This window comes from Adiantum capillus-veneris, chromosome 3, assembly GCF_014529385.1.
Source record: "Adiantum capillus-veneris isolate H3 chromosome 3, ASM1452938v2, whole genome shotgun sequence".
NCBI lineage: Eukaryota > Viridiplantae > Streptophyta > Polypodiopsida > Polypodiales > Pteridaceae > Adiantum > Adiantum capillus-veneris.
This window is the reverse complement of record NC_140933.1, coordinates 30,220,114-30,236,707: the sequence shown is the minus strand read 5'-3', so window position 1 is coordinate 30,236,707 and position 16,594 is coordinate 30,220,114. Positions and strand designations below refer to the sequence as shown.

At 40.9% G+C, this 16,594-nt stretch overlaps 2 protein-coding genes across 2 annotated transcripts; both read right to left on the bottom strand.

Annotated features, from left to right (window-relative positions):
* Positions 1–10,773: 10,773 nt before the first annotated feature.
* LOC147460682 (uncharacterized) lies at positions 10,774–13,197 on the bottom strand. The gene is made up of 4 exons (XM_086503763.1): positions 12,120–13,197; positions 11,778–12,023; positions 11,271–11,663; positions 10,774–11,123 (listed from the first exon to the last, which is right to left on the bottom strand). Exons 1-4 carry the CDS (start codon positions 13,195–13,197, stop codon positions 10,774–10,776), a joined length of 2,067 nt encoding a protein of 688 aa, XP_086359889.1.
* Positions 13,198–13,804: 607 nt separating this feature from the next.
* Positions 13,805–15,454, bottom strand: LOC147460681 (uncharacterized). Its single transcript, XM_086503754.1, has one exon. It carries the CDS (start codon positions 15,452–15,454, stop codon positions 13,805–13,807), a length of 1,650 nt encoding a protein of 549 aa, XP_086359880.1.
* Positions 15,455–16,594: the final 1,140 nt, after the last annotated feature.

Genomic DNA, 16,594 nt, shown 5'->3' with positions numbered 1-16,594 from the left:
TGGTTACTCAGGTTACTTTCAAATAGGGATTGCACTGGAGGATCAATTGAAAACAACCTTTATCACTCCTTGGGGTTGTTATGCTTTTAGAGTCATGCCATTTGGTCTGACAAATGCTCCTGCAACATTCCAACGTTTCATGAATATGGTGTTTCAAGCATTCTTTGGAAAGTCAATTAGGGTGTTCATTGATGATTTCTGTATTTATAGCTCAAAATCATTGCATCTACAAAGGGTAGAAGAAGGTTTAAAGAAGCTCTACGACATGGGAGGTCAACTCAACCCCGACAAGTGCCATATAGGTGAGGATGAAGTAATCTTGCTTGGTCATAAAGTTTCTTACAAAGGCATTGAAGTGGATCCTTCGAAGGCAAAGGCTCTTATTGAGCTACCATCACCCAAGAGTCTTAAGGAGGTCATCTCATTCATTCAAAAGGTGAAGTATATGTCACGCTTCATTCACTTAGCCTCGGAGTTACTTCACCCTTTGCAAAAGTTGACACAACAAGTAGAATTTGCATGGTCTGATGAGCTTGAAGAGTACTTTTGTAACATTAAAGTCATTTTGTCAGATCTACCAACACTCATGCCTCCTTGTTGGGAGTACACATTCTTTGTTAGCTCTAGTGCTGGGAAAGAAACAATTGGTGCTGTGTTGCTACAACAAGATCCCCACAGTACAAGGATGCGACCCATCTACTTTGCTAGTAGGGTCATGAATGCTTTGGAAAGAGACTACACAGAAGCAGAACTCATGATGCTTTCTCTCATGTTTGCGGTGAGAAAGTTTAGATCCTACCTGCTACCAAAACCTTTTGTAATTCTCACTGCAGAAAATTTGTTCCCTTGGGTGTCATCTCAAATGAATCTTAGTACTAGGATCTCAAAGTGGATTATGGAGTTGCAAGAGTTTCAATACTCTTTCAAGGTAGAAGATAGTGTGCGTGCACAATTGGCAGGGATTCTCACTTATAGGGTGCACGAAAAGGAGATTAAGGTGCCTGAAGTAAAGACCCTACCATTGCCACCACCAAAAAGTATTCCTAATGCTTTTACTTTGTTCTTTGATGGAGCTTTTCGTCGAGCCACAGGAAAAGCAGGGGGAGGGCTAGTGTTGCTCAACCCAAGTGGAGAGGTGGTCATGAAAGAGAAGTTCAATCTACCAAGTTCAGCTAGCAACAATGAAGCAGAATATGACACTCTACTTCATGGTTTGAAGATGTGCATTGGCCAAGGGATACAACGCCTCATGGTAAAGGGAGATGCACTTCTCATTGTTAAACAGATTTTAGGCATTTGGGCATGCAAGAATGAGAGCTTACGGACAAAAGTTCATGCCATTCGTAGATTGTTTAATCAATTTGAAGAAGTGCAACTATATCATATTCCTAGGAAACAGAATGAAGATGCTGATTTACTTGCACAACAAGCCGTTGCATGTGTAAAGAAAGAAGTGCAGGTCATCATGGTGGCGGCTGCTGTGAAGCAACCGAGGTACCAGGGATTGGAGTCATTGGCTCCCATCATTGGCTACATTTTGGAGGGTGAGTTTCCACCAGACTTCACAAAAGCTCAGAAGAGGAGACTCATGAAGAAGGCAAGCGTATATCTCTTCCTAGAAGGCTCCCTCTATCAAAGAGGGAAGGATCAAGTGTGCAGACGAGTACCAACTATCAAGGAAATTCCAGCCATTCTAAAAGGTTTGCATGAAGAGGCATGTGGTGGTCATTTTGCCCAAGAATTAACTGTGAAGAAGATTTTGCTTTCGGGGTATGTTTGGCCAAGTTTGCATGTGGATGTTCAACATTGGTGTAAAAGCTGTCACACTTGTCAAATAAATGGAAATAGAAGGTTGGTGCATGGCCCGAGGCAAATAGTGCTTGCAAATGGACCCTTTGAAAAGTGGGGCATTGATGCTATGGGTCCTCTGCCTAGGACAAAAAATGGTAAACTCTACATTCTAGTGGCTGTAGACTATATGACTAGGTGGGTGGAAGCACAAAGTGTGGCAAAGGTAAATGAGAAGACAGTGAGCAAATTCGTCTACACTCACATTTGTTGTAGATTTGGCACACCTTTGGAGATTGTTTCTGATAATGGTCCAGGGTTTAGAAAAGGATTGCTCACAGAAGTTTGTGCCACAGTGTTTGGGTGATTTTGGTAGGGTGAGGTAACTTACTGTGGCAATTACAAAGAGCCGAAAAAACGGCTATCATTAGCCCTCCCCCTGGATGATGGTATATTCATGTACCATCATAGAGCATCTTTTCCAAAGAGAGTGCTTCAGAGTCCTTGACGAGATCTTCATTGTTTAGCCCCTCAGAATTTTGGCTGGAGTTACACTCATGCTTCATGTAACAATACTTACATAAAACAGCGGCCTTTGGACAGATCTTTGGTAGATCCTTTGGTAGAAGGCGACTCAAATAGGGCTTCAAGCGATACCCGTTTACTTTCCTGGAGTGCTCTTTACCATTCAAGTCCATAAGCTGATAGTAACTTGAATTGAAAGCCTTCTTGACTATGTATGGCCCTTGCCATCTTGTTTCAAACTTGGCATCAAAACGATTGTCAAGTCGATTGTCATACCTTAGCACAAGCTCTCCTTCCTTGATGCCTTTGTCCTTCAGTTTCTTGTCGTGCGTTTCTTTCGCTTGTGTGGCTTTCCTCTTGTAGCACTCATATGCTGCTTCTCTTTTCCACTCAAGCTCCACTAACGTAAGAAGTCGATCCATCCATACCTCTTGATCATCTTGTGCTCCTTTGCCATGAAGTCGCATTGTTGGAATGTTGAGCTCGATAGGCTGCAAAGCCTCTTGACCATAGACCAAGTGAAATGGTGTGAACTCCGTGGCTTCCCTATATGTGGTTCGATATGCCCACAAGGCACCATCCAAGAAGTCATCCCATAATTTTGTCTTGTTTTGCACCATCTTTCTAATGATTCCTGCAATGACACCATTAGCCTTCTCCACCAAACCATTTGACTGTGGGTAGTATGGTGTGCTATGACGATGTAGAATGTGAAGCTCTTCACTAAAAGACTTTTGCAGGCCTAAAAAACAGGCTTTTTGGTGAGAATTTTGGCACCTATCTCCACTCCGAATTTGGAGCGGTGGTCAAAAGAGAAAATGTAGCCCACACTCTGAATAATCACCCCAAATTTTTTCATGATTTTTGGAGCTACCAGCTGTGAGCTATGATTTTTTTAGTGGACCCCAGTTTTCCCATGCTATGCAGCCACACTCTCTCTTCCACTTTATCATTTTCCTCTTTCACACACACTTCTCCACTCATCATCTCCATCTCTCTCACCACTCCTCTCTACACACTACTCACCTTCTCCTCAACCTTGAAGAATAAGAGAAACCATGGTGAACTCATACCTCCCACACACAATTCCATTCCAAAATTGACCACCTAGTCTCATTTTTCCTCCTCCAAATTACCCATATCTATCAAAAAACCACAAAATTCAGCCTCTTCTCTTAAAAGACAGCATCATGGTGGTTGATTACTCAGCTTCAATTACCTTGTCTCTCAAGGAAGGTCAAGAGTGGAGAAAAAATGTACCGTCAAAGCTAGTGGACCGTCAACAAGCGTCAAAATTGGCCCTACTCAAGACACTTGGAGCATCAACCTTGTAAGAAATCCACCTTTTCTTACCTCTTAAGAGTTTTTCTTCCTTATTTGTATCCTACATGGATACTCCCATTGTAAATATTCAATTCCATTTGTAAATTAATACTAACTCTACTAACACTAACCCACTATGAAAAGTCCTATCACCTCCATTTCTCTCCTCTCTCTTTCCCCACCAACTTCTTGATAATCCCAAGCAAAAGAAATTAGATAAATTGCTGAAAATCTAACCCAACCATGGTTAGAGGAGTAACCCTAGCCTTCAAAATTGCTATAAAAGGAGGGTGTAGCTAGCATAAGAGGGGGAAGCCATAAGCAAGAGCACTATGCTATAGCTTGAGAAGCCAAGCTCAACCTCTCTAGAAGGAGCTCTTGAGTGGAAGCTCATTGTCTTATGCATGTGCATGTGTTGTAATAGGGGATTAGCAAGGGAAATCTATGCCATTGTAAGAGAGAGAGTGATCATTCAATTGAGAGTAGGAAATCTATCATTTCTCCTACTAGTGTAAGCCCAACATTCGCTGAATCAAGGAGGGTGGATTTGGACTAATCTTGGATATTTTGTCTCCCTTCCAACGTGAAGTAATGGAAAACAATGATGCGTAAGTGTCTTGGTTTTTTTTAAGTTCTTGATAGCTTGTCTCTGGTGTTGTCATCAATCTAGCCATAAATCCCACATACTGTAAGAGGGCGACAGGGTGGAGAGGACTCCCCTGGCCTTAAGACAGTGATTGGGGTGGCTTTTCTAGTGATGTGTTGTGGTGAAATTTACGCAAGCTATGTTGAATAAGTACTAATCTCACTTTGATTTGTCATGACAGATTTGTAAGAAGGTATTAATGCAACAAGCACCCCCTCCCCCTCTCTCTCTCTCTCTTATATATATAGTTGTGTTTGCTTGATCATCGCCGATACGTTTCAAAGCAGCCCGAGCACTATCTCTCTCTCTCTCTCTCTCTCTCTCTCTCTCTCTCTCTCTCTCTCTCTCTCTCTCTCTCTCTCTCTATCTCTCTCTCTCGTGTTTTAGTGTGTGAGAGTATTCCATTGGTGTTAGGGTTAGTGTAATTCCTTGCTTGTTTGTGGGTTGCTCTAACGATTCTCCTCTTTTGCGTCCTAGTTCGCTCTTAAACTAGGTGGTGCCCCTTGTGTAGTTGGGATTTGGCGGTGGGTTTGTTGTTTTGGTTTGTGTTGTGTTGTGCCCCAGCCCCATTGAGCAGCACGGGAGCCTTGAAGGGTGTCTAGAGGCCACTCTTCTTGTTGCCCGCCCCGGACCGCCTCACTAGGAGGGGGGGAAATGTTAGCCGCACTACTAACAAAGGAGCCTTTGTAACAACCTAATTTATATTTCCCATTTTTTTGAGCAATTTGGATGTCTCTTGCTATACGCCTTCGTAGTTTATTGATTCCCATACTAAAAATGTAAAGGATAATGTGATTATGAGCCAAATAAAGCAGGGCTAAATGCTTCGAGATTGTATCAATAAACTCCTAGGCTGTAAAAGAGTTAAAAGGTTACCCTTTTTTTACCTAAACCTTTGTCTAAGTTATAAAAGCCAATTTTTGTAAGGGTTTTGTAAGTTTTTTGGATAATAAGCATACAACATTTCTATAGAGCACTGTGTACTCTCCTTCTTCTTTCTCCAGCTCATAACTCCCTCTTGAAGTGTTTGTTTGACGTGCCATCTGCTTCGTTGCGTTCATAGGTGAAAGCTCTTCATGACATTGTAAGCTCTTCTAGATTGTATCAGTAAACTCTTGGGTTGTAAAAGAGTCATAACATTATCCGTTTTTGACCTAAAACCTTTGGCTAAGGTATTTTCTAATTGTGTTGTATACAATCATAAGCAAATCAAGTCCTCCAAGTGCAATCAAATTCAAAATATAGTATTGAATCTCTTATACAATTGTATCACTCTAGAGGCTAAGTGACACTTCTATTTGTATCAAGTATTTTTGGATATAAATTGATTTGTTTTAAGTAGGGTGGCATATTTTTTCAATTCATGGCCAATTACTGGCACAAAATTGACACATTCTGGACTCATTAACTATACTTGGGTGTGAGGTTGATAGTTGCAGCATTCTCCTCGGGGGGTGCACTATGTAAACATGTTAATGTACCATGTGAGGTCAACAAGAGGGGTTTTAAAATACAAAAAATTTAGGCAATTTAATAGAAATACATAAAAATAAGGGGTTTTTGTATTCCATTTTGGAAAAAAATCATAAAATAAGGGGTCATTTTATTCAGTCAAACATGTTAAAAAATGGGTATTTCAATTACCCTGCAAACGCACGTTATATAGGGGGGTACTTAATATTGAACCCCCCAAGGCACTCTCCAACTTGTACAAGAATTATATTTTGTGAAATCAAGAGGCTTGAGTTTTGACAGCTCTGTCAATGACATTTATGATTCTTTCAATGACAACTCCCTCTATATGCACACACTAATGTCATATATCCTCTAGGTATATACGTCTAATAATTCACTCCTATTTTCACCTTATCTTTTCCTATATTGTTTTATGAACTGTGAAATCCGTCATCTCTAATGTCGTGGCTTGTACTTGCACGTATTGGAATTTTTTTTGAGATCATTTGACATTAAGCTATATAGCCACTCACACGAGCTAAGGTGCTTTGGGTATTGGAATTTCTTTTAAAATCATTCGACACTAAGCTTTGCATCCACTCACAGGAGCTAAGGTGTTTGGGGTAGTGGACAACCATTTGTAAATACTTTGATACTCAAACATACTCCAATTTGGTGCCAAATAGGTAGTACATGTTTTGTCTGATTTGCTTTTCCTACTCAATGTGGGACGCATGTCTAACCTCACCATCCTATCTTATTGCAGTATTAGTGAGAACCATGATTAATTTGTCAAACCATGGGACGAAGCTGACTAGTGCATAGAGGCGACAGGAGGTTGTCAATCTCTCAGAAAACAACTAACAACTCACATCTAACTCAGGCTACACTCAAGTGACTGAAATCACCAAAAGCCATTCGCTCATCGCGGCAAACGAATCACATCCGTTACAGCATCAAATGACATCCAAACGTAATGAAACTTCTAAGACATGTTTATAAGACCTAAGCACACATGCTTATGGTCTCAAACCCCACTTTAGGTCAAGTTCCAAAATTGCGATTATTAACATCCAAACGACATCCAAACGTAATGAAACTTCTAAGACATGTTTATAAGACCTAAGCACACATGCTTATGGTCTCAAACCCCACTTTAGGTCAAGTTTCAAAATTGCGATTATTAACAACAGTGGATTTTTGACCTAGTCGTTTTTGACCTAGAATGCATCTAAATGCTTAGCAATGATGCCCCAATACCCCAACACCAACTATAAAATCATGCTACAATGGCTGGCCACCATTGCCCTTACTATGATTTTGTTACTCGAGCATATAATGAAAGAGATTTGGATTTGGATTTGGATTTGGTTTGTGATGATTTTTTATCGACAATGTTTATGAAATTGGACTTGCAATTTATGAGAATTTATTATTGAAGGATGCTTGGGACCATTGCTATCCTGATATATCAAGATATGAAATATACAACTTATTCCCTTGTATAGGACAACAAATATGCAGTATGTGAATGACGATAGGCATAAGAAAATTTTATTTGTTTAAGTTTATAAGTTTATTTTTGCACATGATGTATCTGGCACATAATTTTAACCATTGTTGTTGACAAGCATGATTTATCAGATTAATGATATAGCAATTGAGGACAATTGTTTCCTAATAGAGAGACATATAATGGGATTTATTTATGATGCATTAACAATTAATTATTACAAATGATCGGTGGAAAAGCATGACTAGTTTATAGATGATGAAATATGATAGCATTCATGAATATTTTATTATTAAAGTGCTCTTTATGAGCAATGGTGACATACAATTTGTAAACATGGAAAAGGGAAAGAAGTCTTTGTGAAAATCTTACGAGTTTTGATCTCACATGACAAATTCTGATGAAATGACTTACCAACGATTTGGTAATCTCATATTCAAGAGAGCTAGACCGACTCTTGGAATATAGAAATAGTAATGAGGGACCTAAAAGTGGTTTGGGTAGCTTAGTGGGAAGAGATATGACAATTTCCATTGGAAAATCTTCCAAAGAACCGAAAGACTTATTTGACAGTATGGACAAATATACGCAAGAGATTTTTGAGGCGGGGGTAAATTAAATAGTATACGTAGAACAAATTATTTGGAAAAAGAAGGGAATGAGGTTGGATATTTAGATCTATTTATAGATGTACCTATCTCTACCTTTCCGACATTTGTTCCCCTCCCTCCTTTACAATATGAAATAAACTCAACTTTGGTAGGGATAACTGAGTAGTGCATCTAAATCATTGCAAAAAAATGATTACAAAGAATCTATAAATAAATACAAAAATGCTCACTGTTTGCACGGGGGAAGATTGCACCCGGTGTCTATGTTGTTTTTTTCTCTTCTTACCTCTCCTCTCTCTCTCTCTCAGTGCTTGTGTAACACTCCGCTCTAGGAGGTGCACTCACACCTTCTCTCATGCTCTATCGCGCCCTCTATTTCTCTCCTACCAATCTCGCTTTGCATTCGCGTGTCTACGATCTTTCAGGTTTGCATATTTGTGGTTTTGTTGTTTGTCGTATGCTATGCTATGCTATTGTTTGTTTGCACTGATTATCGAGTATCCTTAGCAAGGCAGAGTAGGGGTATTCAACCATAGAAAGAGAGGCATTGGGAATAGTATTTAGTGCCCTTAAGTTTAGACATTAGAATTAGAAGCCTTTCCATTACAACTAGGTAAAACGACACCACCTTTGGCGGCGGCATGGCCCCTCTTGGCCTCAAATCCCTCGCTCTTCCAAATTTTCATAAAAGCAGATGAAAAAAAGTTCTCTCTCTCTCTCTCTCTCTCTCTCTCTCTCTCTCTCTCTCTCTCTCTCTCTCTCTCGTGCGCTTTCATGTATGGAAATGAACATTTAAAAAGATTTTATTCAACCCAAAATGCAATGACTTATGTCCAAAACTATAGCATTACAAAGACCACTTATTGCGTTTAAATTGCAAAGCTATATAACTGCAGCATTATGTTTCAAGTGCAAAACATACAATGCTATCACAATGTGATTTACACACTAACTATGCACTGACATATTCCAAATCGTTGCTATACCAAATTATTTATAGCATCCTTGAAAAGTTTGCATGGCAAGATATTGTTAATGATCTCTAAATACGCAATCAAAATGTCAAAATGTCCAAAATAATATCTATGCACAGTACATAGAGATGCAAGCTTTCTACATCCTAAAGCGCAACCTACGACATGCTCTACCATGGTATCGAACCACCCATGGTCCACAATGTAAGACACATCGACCAATCACTGGGGGGATAGACCCCAGAACAAAAATGCGTAGGGACCAACTACCATGGGTTAGACTTTGAGAAAACACAGCATTCATTGGGAGGGTTCTTCCGAGCTCTGCAATGGTGATACGTGCTTTGAATCCTCTACGGATAGCAATTTGGATGTAGCAGAGCAAACTTGGATCATATGAGGCCTCGAAAAATCCCACCAGCAAGAATTGTGGGTAGTTTTGTAATATATATCCAATCAAAAGTCTATTAGTATAAACAAAATAGAGACAAAATAGAACCTGGTTACTTTACGACATCAACATTGTTACCTTTCTACATCCAAAACCTCGAGCAGATGAATAACCTCCATGGCCCCTCCATAGTATTGGATCTAGAACATAATGGGTGATTGTGAGTTTCAAATTTGTGTGTGTGTGTGTCTGTGTGTGTGTGTGTGTGTGTGTGTGTGTGTGAGAGAGAGAGAGAGAGAGAGAGATAGAGAGAGAGAGAGAGAGTGTAGCATCTTTTACCTTGGATGTGCCGATGTCGCCTTCCTAGCGTATAGGTCACGAAGGCGTTAGGATCCATCTTCATTCAAAAGAAAAAAGTAAATGAAGATCAAAGATTGGTGCTATGTGTTAGGAAATAAGACGTAGCTAAATAGATAATTGAGTAGATTACTTAATGGAGAGAGACAGATTTACATACACGAGATTATAGAGTAGAGAGAGAGAGAGAGAGTACACACGATATACGTGGTTCACCCAATGTGGGCTACGTCCACGGGAAAGCAGCCACTCAATGGCTTTAGTACTTCAAAACAAGAAGTAGTTTACAAAGGGATTATACCCTTAATGGAGCTCCCGCCTTGCTTCACTCTCACCACCTCACACTCACCTTGTTGCATCAACTTCACACTATGAAATGTGTGTAGAAATGACCTCCTTTTATAGGCCAAAAGGGCTGCCCTCTCTTATGAGAGACAGCGTGGTGTAGCCGCCCTTGTGCGAATAAGTCCAAATCGGACCCTCCAATCCGCCCATGTGTGGCCGCCCTTGAGAAGACAAGTCCGCTTTTGAATTCGGCCACCGGCCATTGAATTCGGCCACCGGCCACCGGCCATTGACTTTCGACCACCGGCCACCGGCCATTGACTTCCGACCACCGGCCATCGGCCATTGACTACCGGCCACCGGCCAACCGACCGGTTGTTTTCCGACCACTTTCCGGCTGCCGTCCGGCCATAATATTCCGGCGAAAAAGAATATTCCGGCGAAAAAAAAGTCTCGGGGGCCTCCGCCCCCGAGGCCTTTAAAGTTGCCCCTGATTCTTGTCCGTGAAAATTTTGGTTTCCGGTGAGTGATTTTCCTTCACGCACGATGGATTCTCCTCATAATGGGAGCCTTACAAATGTGCGATTTTACCACAGAAAATTACAAGGGTAAATCAAGCTCCATACTTAACACTATGTATTTTGGGGAGAGAGAGAGAGAGAGAGAAAGAGAGACCAAAAATACATAGCACAATTATGGAGATCCCCTATCATATCACTATATAAGGCCTCAAAATGTAATATTCCAAAGAAGACACCTCTCTGATATATGAGCAAATTGGTAGACTAAAAATGTACGTTTACAAAGCTTATAAATGAGATGGGTGCTTATATATTATATCTACATAGCTACTACATAATCCAAATCTTGCAAGGCTGAATGGGTCTTTACACCTGCATTTCATTTCATAATGAGGTCAATTGCAACACTTCCTTGTAGACAATGTTAGAAGTGTATGTCCTTTGGTCTTCCCCTTTCCTCACACTTGTGTGGTGACCATCATCAACCACAACCTTGATGGCAGAAGACGATCTCACGCGAGACATTGCCACATACAATTGACCATGGGTGAAAACAGGTGTTGGGAGATACAATCCAAGCACTCCCAATGTTTGGCCTTGCGCTTTGTTGATCGTCATCCCAAAAGCACATCTCAGGGGAAATTGTCGACGTTTCAACTCAAAAGGGAGGCCTTCTCTAGCTCCCATGAGAAAATCAATCCTTGGGATGAACACTGCATTTCCTGCATGTGACCCTGTAATGATTTCTGCTTCAATCACTTTGCTGTGGAATTGCTTACAAATCAAGCGTGTTGCATTACAAAGACCACTTCTTGGATCCAAATTGCGGAGCAACATAACTGGAGCATTTTGTTTCAAATGCAAAACATGCGGTGGAAAACCTCCTCCAAGATCTAAACTATTTAAGAACTCGGTTGTGAATAAAATGCCATCACAATGTGATTCACACACTAAGTCTGCACTGACATATTCCTTATAAGTACCAGGACATTTCTGCAATACCAAATTGTTTATAGCATCCACATCCTTGTTGCGAGGTGCCAAGATTGCCCTGTCCTTGAAAAAGGTTGCATGGCAAGAGAGTGTTTCAAGGTCTCCATATATGCAATCAATAAGACCTTGCAAACTATTTTGTGCTGGCATCATGCAGGGTGGCAAAGCTACATTATCATCTCTCTCCCCATCACAAACATTGCCATTCCCAATATCAAGTGTCCATTGCACAAATTCTCTTCCTCTAACATTATTGCAACAATTGACCACTCGCATGTTCTCTGTTAGACGCAGAATTTCTTTACAACACCAAATGTATGAGCGGCACAAAGATGCATCAACAATGTCTGCCCTTCAACCTCTATGTACAACAGGCAAGATCTATCTAAAATCACCACCAAGGAGGAAAACCTTTCCGCCAAACACCATGTTATTATGCATCACATCTCTTAGTGTCTTGTCAAGAGCCTCAAAAGCATGTCTATGAGTCATGGGAGCTTCATCCCATATGATCAATGAAACCATTCGCAACAGCTCAGCAAGTTGGCTATTTACTTTAATATTGCATGTCGAGTCAGAAGTTATATCAATAGGGATCTTGAATCTAGAGTGTGCGGTCCTTCCATTGTCAAGAAGTTGTGCTGCAATACCAAATGATGCGCATGCCAAAGCAACTTTGCTCTCTCCACGTATGCGAGAGAGCAAGGCATTATAAAGATAGGTCTTTCATGTTCCACATGGCCCATCCAAGAAGAACACAGTCCCACTATTCATGCCAATGGCTTCTAAAAATCGATTGTAAGCTTCCCTTTGTCCAGCATTCAAAGATGATTCAATTCGAGCAGACAGGACTCTTTGTTCCTCCACATTATACATTAACTCTTCAACAAGCACTCCATGATCACTCATTACTTGCAATGTGTGATCCACCTGGGGCATTCCAGAGTAATCTGAGAGCCTCTTTCCATATTGTTGAAGCATTGTCTCCAAGTTCAACAATGCTTGGTTTTGTGCCATGTGTTCATAGATACGCTCATTAGTTGTGGAAGTACTCATATGATATACATGGTCCTCAGAAAGCTCCTTACTGAAGTGATTCCATAATGCACCAGGACATATCGGCTCACAAAAAACCAAAATGATTACAAATAGTAGCCGTAATTGTTTTCCTGTTTGTTGAAATGAAGCTTCCTCTAAACAAAGAAACCATTCATCATCAACTTGCAATAATCCCCGTGCATTGCATGCTTCTTTAAATGTTTCATATACTCGTCCATTGAAGGTCCGAATATCCTCAAAAGACCTACATCCTTTGCACTTGTTGAGTAACATGCGCAAATAGTATAACTCTCCGGAAGTGGGAACTATGTTGTACATTCTTCCAATCACGTCTCCTTTCTGTCTTGTAGTCCATGTTCTGCTTGTTGACTTCCAAACCCACTTTGTTGGGAAGTCTATGTACAACAAATCATTGGCCTTTGGATATCTTTGATTTGCAACAAACCACTCAGTGAGTGTAGTCTTTTTACTGGCCTCTCTCTCCACCACACTCTGTATAGTCGCTCTATCATTAAATACTTGATTTTGATGAGGTAAATGAACATGGAGGCGTTGTATGTCAGGTTTCTCTTGATGCAAGTCAAACCCAAATATCCGCCAGATAGCCTCGAATGCTGATACATATCGTGCATTAAGATAGTTTGTAACTTCATCTAAAATCCCTGCAGTGTCTTGTAGAGCAATAGTCGCCCTGTCGTGTCCCTTATACACATACTTGTAGAGATATAGTCGCCCTGTCGTGTCCCTTATACACATACTTGTAGAGATATTTCACAGCGGATATAGTGGAGCAAACCTCGACATTGATATGTGCATTGTACCTTACTGACAAAAATGGATTGTATGGGACAATCCATTTATTATTCATTTGCACATTCTTATAAACAATGTGATTTCCATCATCCCTCCTCATGTATGTTGGGTATCCTTCCCTATCCACATTAGTCGATCCATTGAAGCCTCGAGGGTATTTAAACCTGCACTTTCCCTCTACCATACATGGAGCATTTCTATTCAAGTTTCCACATGGACCATGTACATTACACCGACTGATAATGTCATACAATTGTGGAAACATCACCTTATTAGGAAGCTCCGCACACACCATCTTATCATAATGGGATATCTCTATTGGTTTGTGTTCATGAGAAAGTATCAATAGAATGTGGGCATGGGGAAGGCCTCTCTTTTGGAACTCAATCACAGAAATGTGTCCAATGACCTTACCAAAAATCTCTCCCTTAATCAGCAAGCCCATCAAATCCTTGAACTTATGGTAGAAAACACGTGCAGTAAGGTCAGGACGATTGTTGGATGTTTGTCCAGGCAATAACGCGTCCTCTATCTCCTTCCAACCAGGATTTCATGTGAATGTTATGAAGAGATCAGGCTTCCCCCTTTTACGTACAATTGCCATGGCATCTTGATAAAGTTGGTGCATATAGCGTGGACTACCAGCATATGATGAAGGCAATACCACCCTCCTGCCAACATTAGCACCCAATAACTGTTCTCTATCACCCCTTGTTCCATCTCTTGCTCCGATCATGTCAGCCAAACCTTGATACACCTCACTGCGTAGATCACTTTGATGATTGCGAACCCATAAAAGCCTCAACTCCTCCATACAACTGTATGCATCAACAATATATTGTTGCAGTAGCCTACCACCACGTAGAAGACATTGTGTTGTGTCATCCATGATTTGCAATCTATACTTGTAGAAATCCATTGTAGAAATATACCTTGTATTCCCTCCCCCTTGCTCTTTGCTTTCCCGTGGCCTGTCTAATGCCTGTATGTAGGGATTCCAACCTTCTTCACCACTTGTAAATAGCAACACATATAAGAGAGGCATGTACGACCTGTGGCAATTTGAGATTCTTCTTAGACCACCACCAGAAAGATTCAACACAATATCTCGATGGCCAATGTTGCTCTCATCGCCTTGACCAGGCATGATTGCAGCAACTTCCGCACCTGTTGGAGCAAGGTACTGCCAGCCATTAGTACGTTTCTCAGTGATGACCATCATTATGTCAGGAATATTGGAAGTTTGAACCATTGATGCAAACTGCATGAAAGCTTGAACGTACGGATTTACGTGATGCATCATTGATTGCAAGATTTCCAAAACATCTGGCCTGAGTTTAGAAACATGTTGCATCCTATTTTGCAACTCATTCTCAGTGTCAAAAAAATACAACTGAGCAAAGCGAGGGATTTGATCTGGCTGTTCTTCAGGCATCAATGGACCAATTCTATGATAGATAGATCCATGCACTTTGAAGGTATAGATTCCTTTTCTTTGACAGAGAGATTCATCTATATGAGCTCCTAAAGAAGCAAATGCCAACACACTATTGTATGCTCTAATATGTTTTAGAAATTTCTTGCTTCTAGTATTACCTCCGTGCATTAATTCTCTTAATTCTAAAGGAGGTTCACATAATGGTGGCAAAGAAACACTCCCTGAGTTGCAACAACTTTTCCCCACAAATGTGCGAATGGTCTTCACTTCTATCTTCCAAGCAAAAGCACCACAAAGGGAACATGAAAAATCCAAGCTGCCTATGTTGTGAAGTATAGACTTTTTGTGAAAAAGTGACAACATAGAGATATGCATCAAGGGTGTGTTTTCAGGATATATGTAGGTGATGGATAGGCAATGCCTTTCAAATTTGGAGTAATCTCCCTCTCTAGAGACAAATATGGGCTCCCCATGAACATTTCCATTATTGACTTCCAAATTGCTTCTCACTTCAATCTCCTCTCGATTTTGGAGAAGCATTGGATCAATATCTACATCCATTCCAACCCTTCCCTGAGAGAATTCATTGCATTGATCCACATTTATCAAATGCTGGCAATCTTCCAAGCGAGCTACATTAATCCCCCCTAGAGAGCGCCGAACTCTCTCTTTTGCTGCCTCACGTCGCGTAGCTCGAGAGGCTTGACAGATCCTACTATGTCTTGCATGTCCAAGAGACAACACCTTCGGACCAATAGCCATCTGTCCCAAAAAGAACTCTTATAAGTAATCTTAAATGTGGAGAATTAAGGAGAGAGTGGATCTTCTCTCATAGTCTCCATCCCTGACGTTTCATGTATGGAAACTATGAGAGAGAGAGAGAGAGAGAGAGATTACAGAGGGGGGAGGAGCTTGTGCAACAGATTAGCATGACTACTATGGAACAATAGTTGTGTGTGTGTGTGTGTGTGTGTGTGTGTGTGTGTGTGTGTGTGTGAGAGAGAGAGAGAGAGAGAGCTGGTGCATAACACAACTTTGGAGAGCACCTCATTTAACATGTTATGGCCACAATTTTAGAGAGAGAGAGAGAGAGAGGGGGCTACTTTTCTTACAAAGACCACTCCGAAAAGTAGCTCACAGAGAGAGAGAGAGAGAGAGAGAGAGAGAGAGAGAGAGATCTTGAAAGAGGCAAATCTATACACCTTAAAATAGGCATTGGGACTTTGTGCATCAAATTAGCATGACACTTAGAGAGAGAGAGAGAGAGAGAGAGAGAGAGAGAGAGAGAGATGCGTTGCATAACAACTTTGGAGATCACTTCTTTCAACATATCATGGCCACAATTTTAGAGAGAGTGTGTGTGAGAGAGAGAGAGAGATAGATAGATAGAGAGAGAGAGAGAGAGAGAGAGAGAGAGAGAGAGAGAGAGAGAGAGAGATCTTGAAAGAGGCAAATCTATACACCTTAAATTAGGCATTGGGACTTTGTGCACCAAATTAGCATGACACTTAGAGAGAGAGAGAGAGAGAGAGAGAGAGAGAGAGAGAGAGAGAGAGAGAGAGAGAGAGAGCTCGTGCATAACACAACTTTGGAGATCACTTCTTTCAACATGTTATGGCCACAATTTTAGAGAGAGAGAGAGAGAGAGAGAGAGAGAGAGAGAGAGAGATCTTGAAAGAGGTGAATCTATACACCTTGAAAGAGGCGAGAGAGAGAAGGGGAGAGGAGTTTGTGCACCAAATTAACATGACCATTTAGAGAGAGAGAGAGAGAGAGAGAGATCTTGAAAGAGGCGAATCTATACACCTTGAAAGAGGCGAGAGAGAGAAGGGGAGAGGAGTTTGTGCACCAAATTAACATGACCATTTAGAGAGAGAGAGAGAGAGAGAGAGAGAGAGAGAG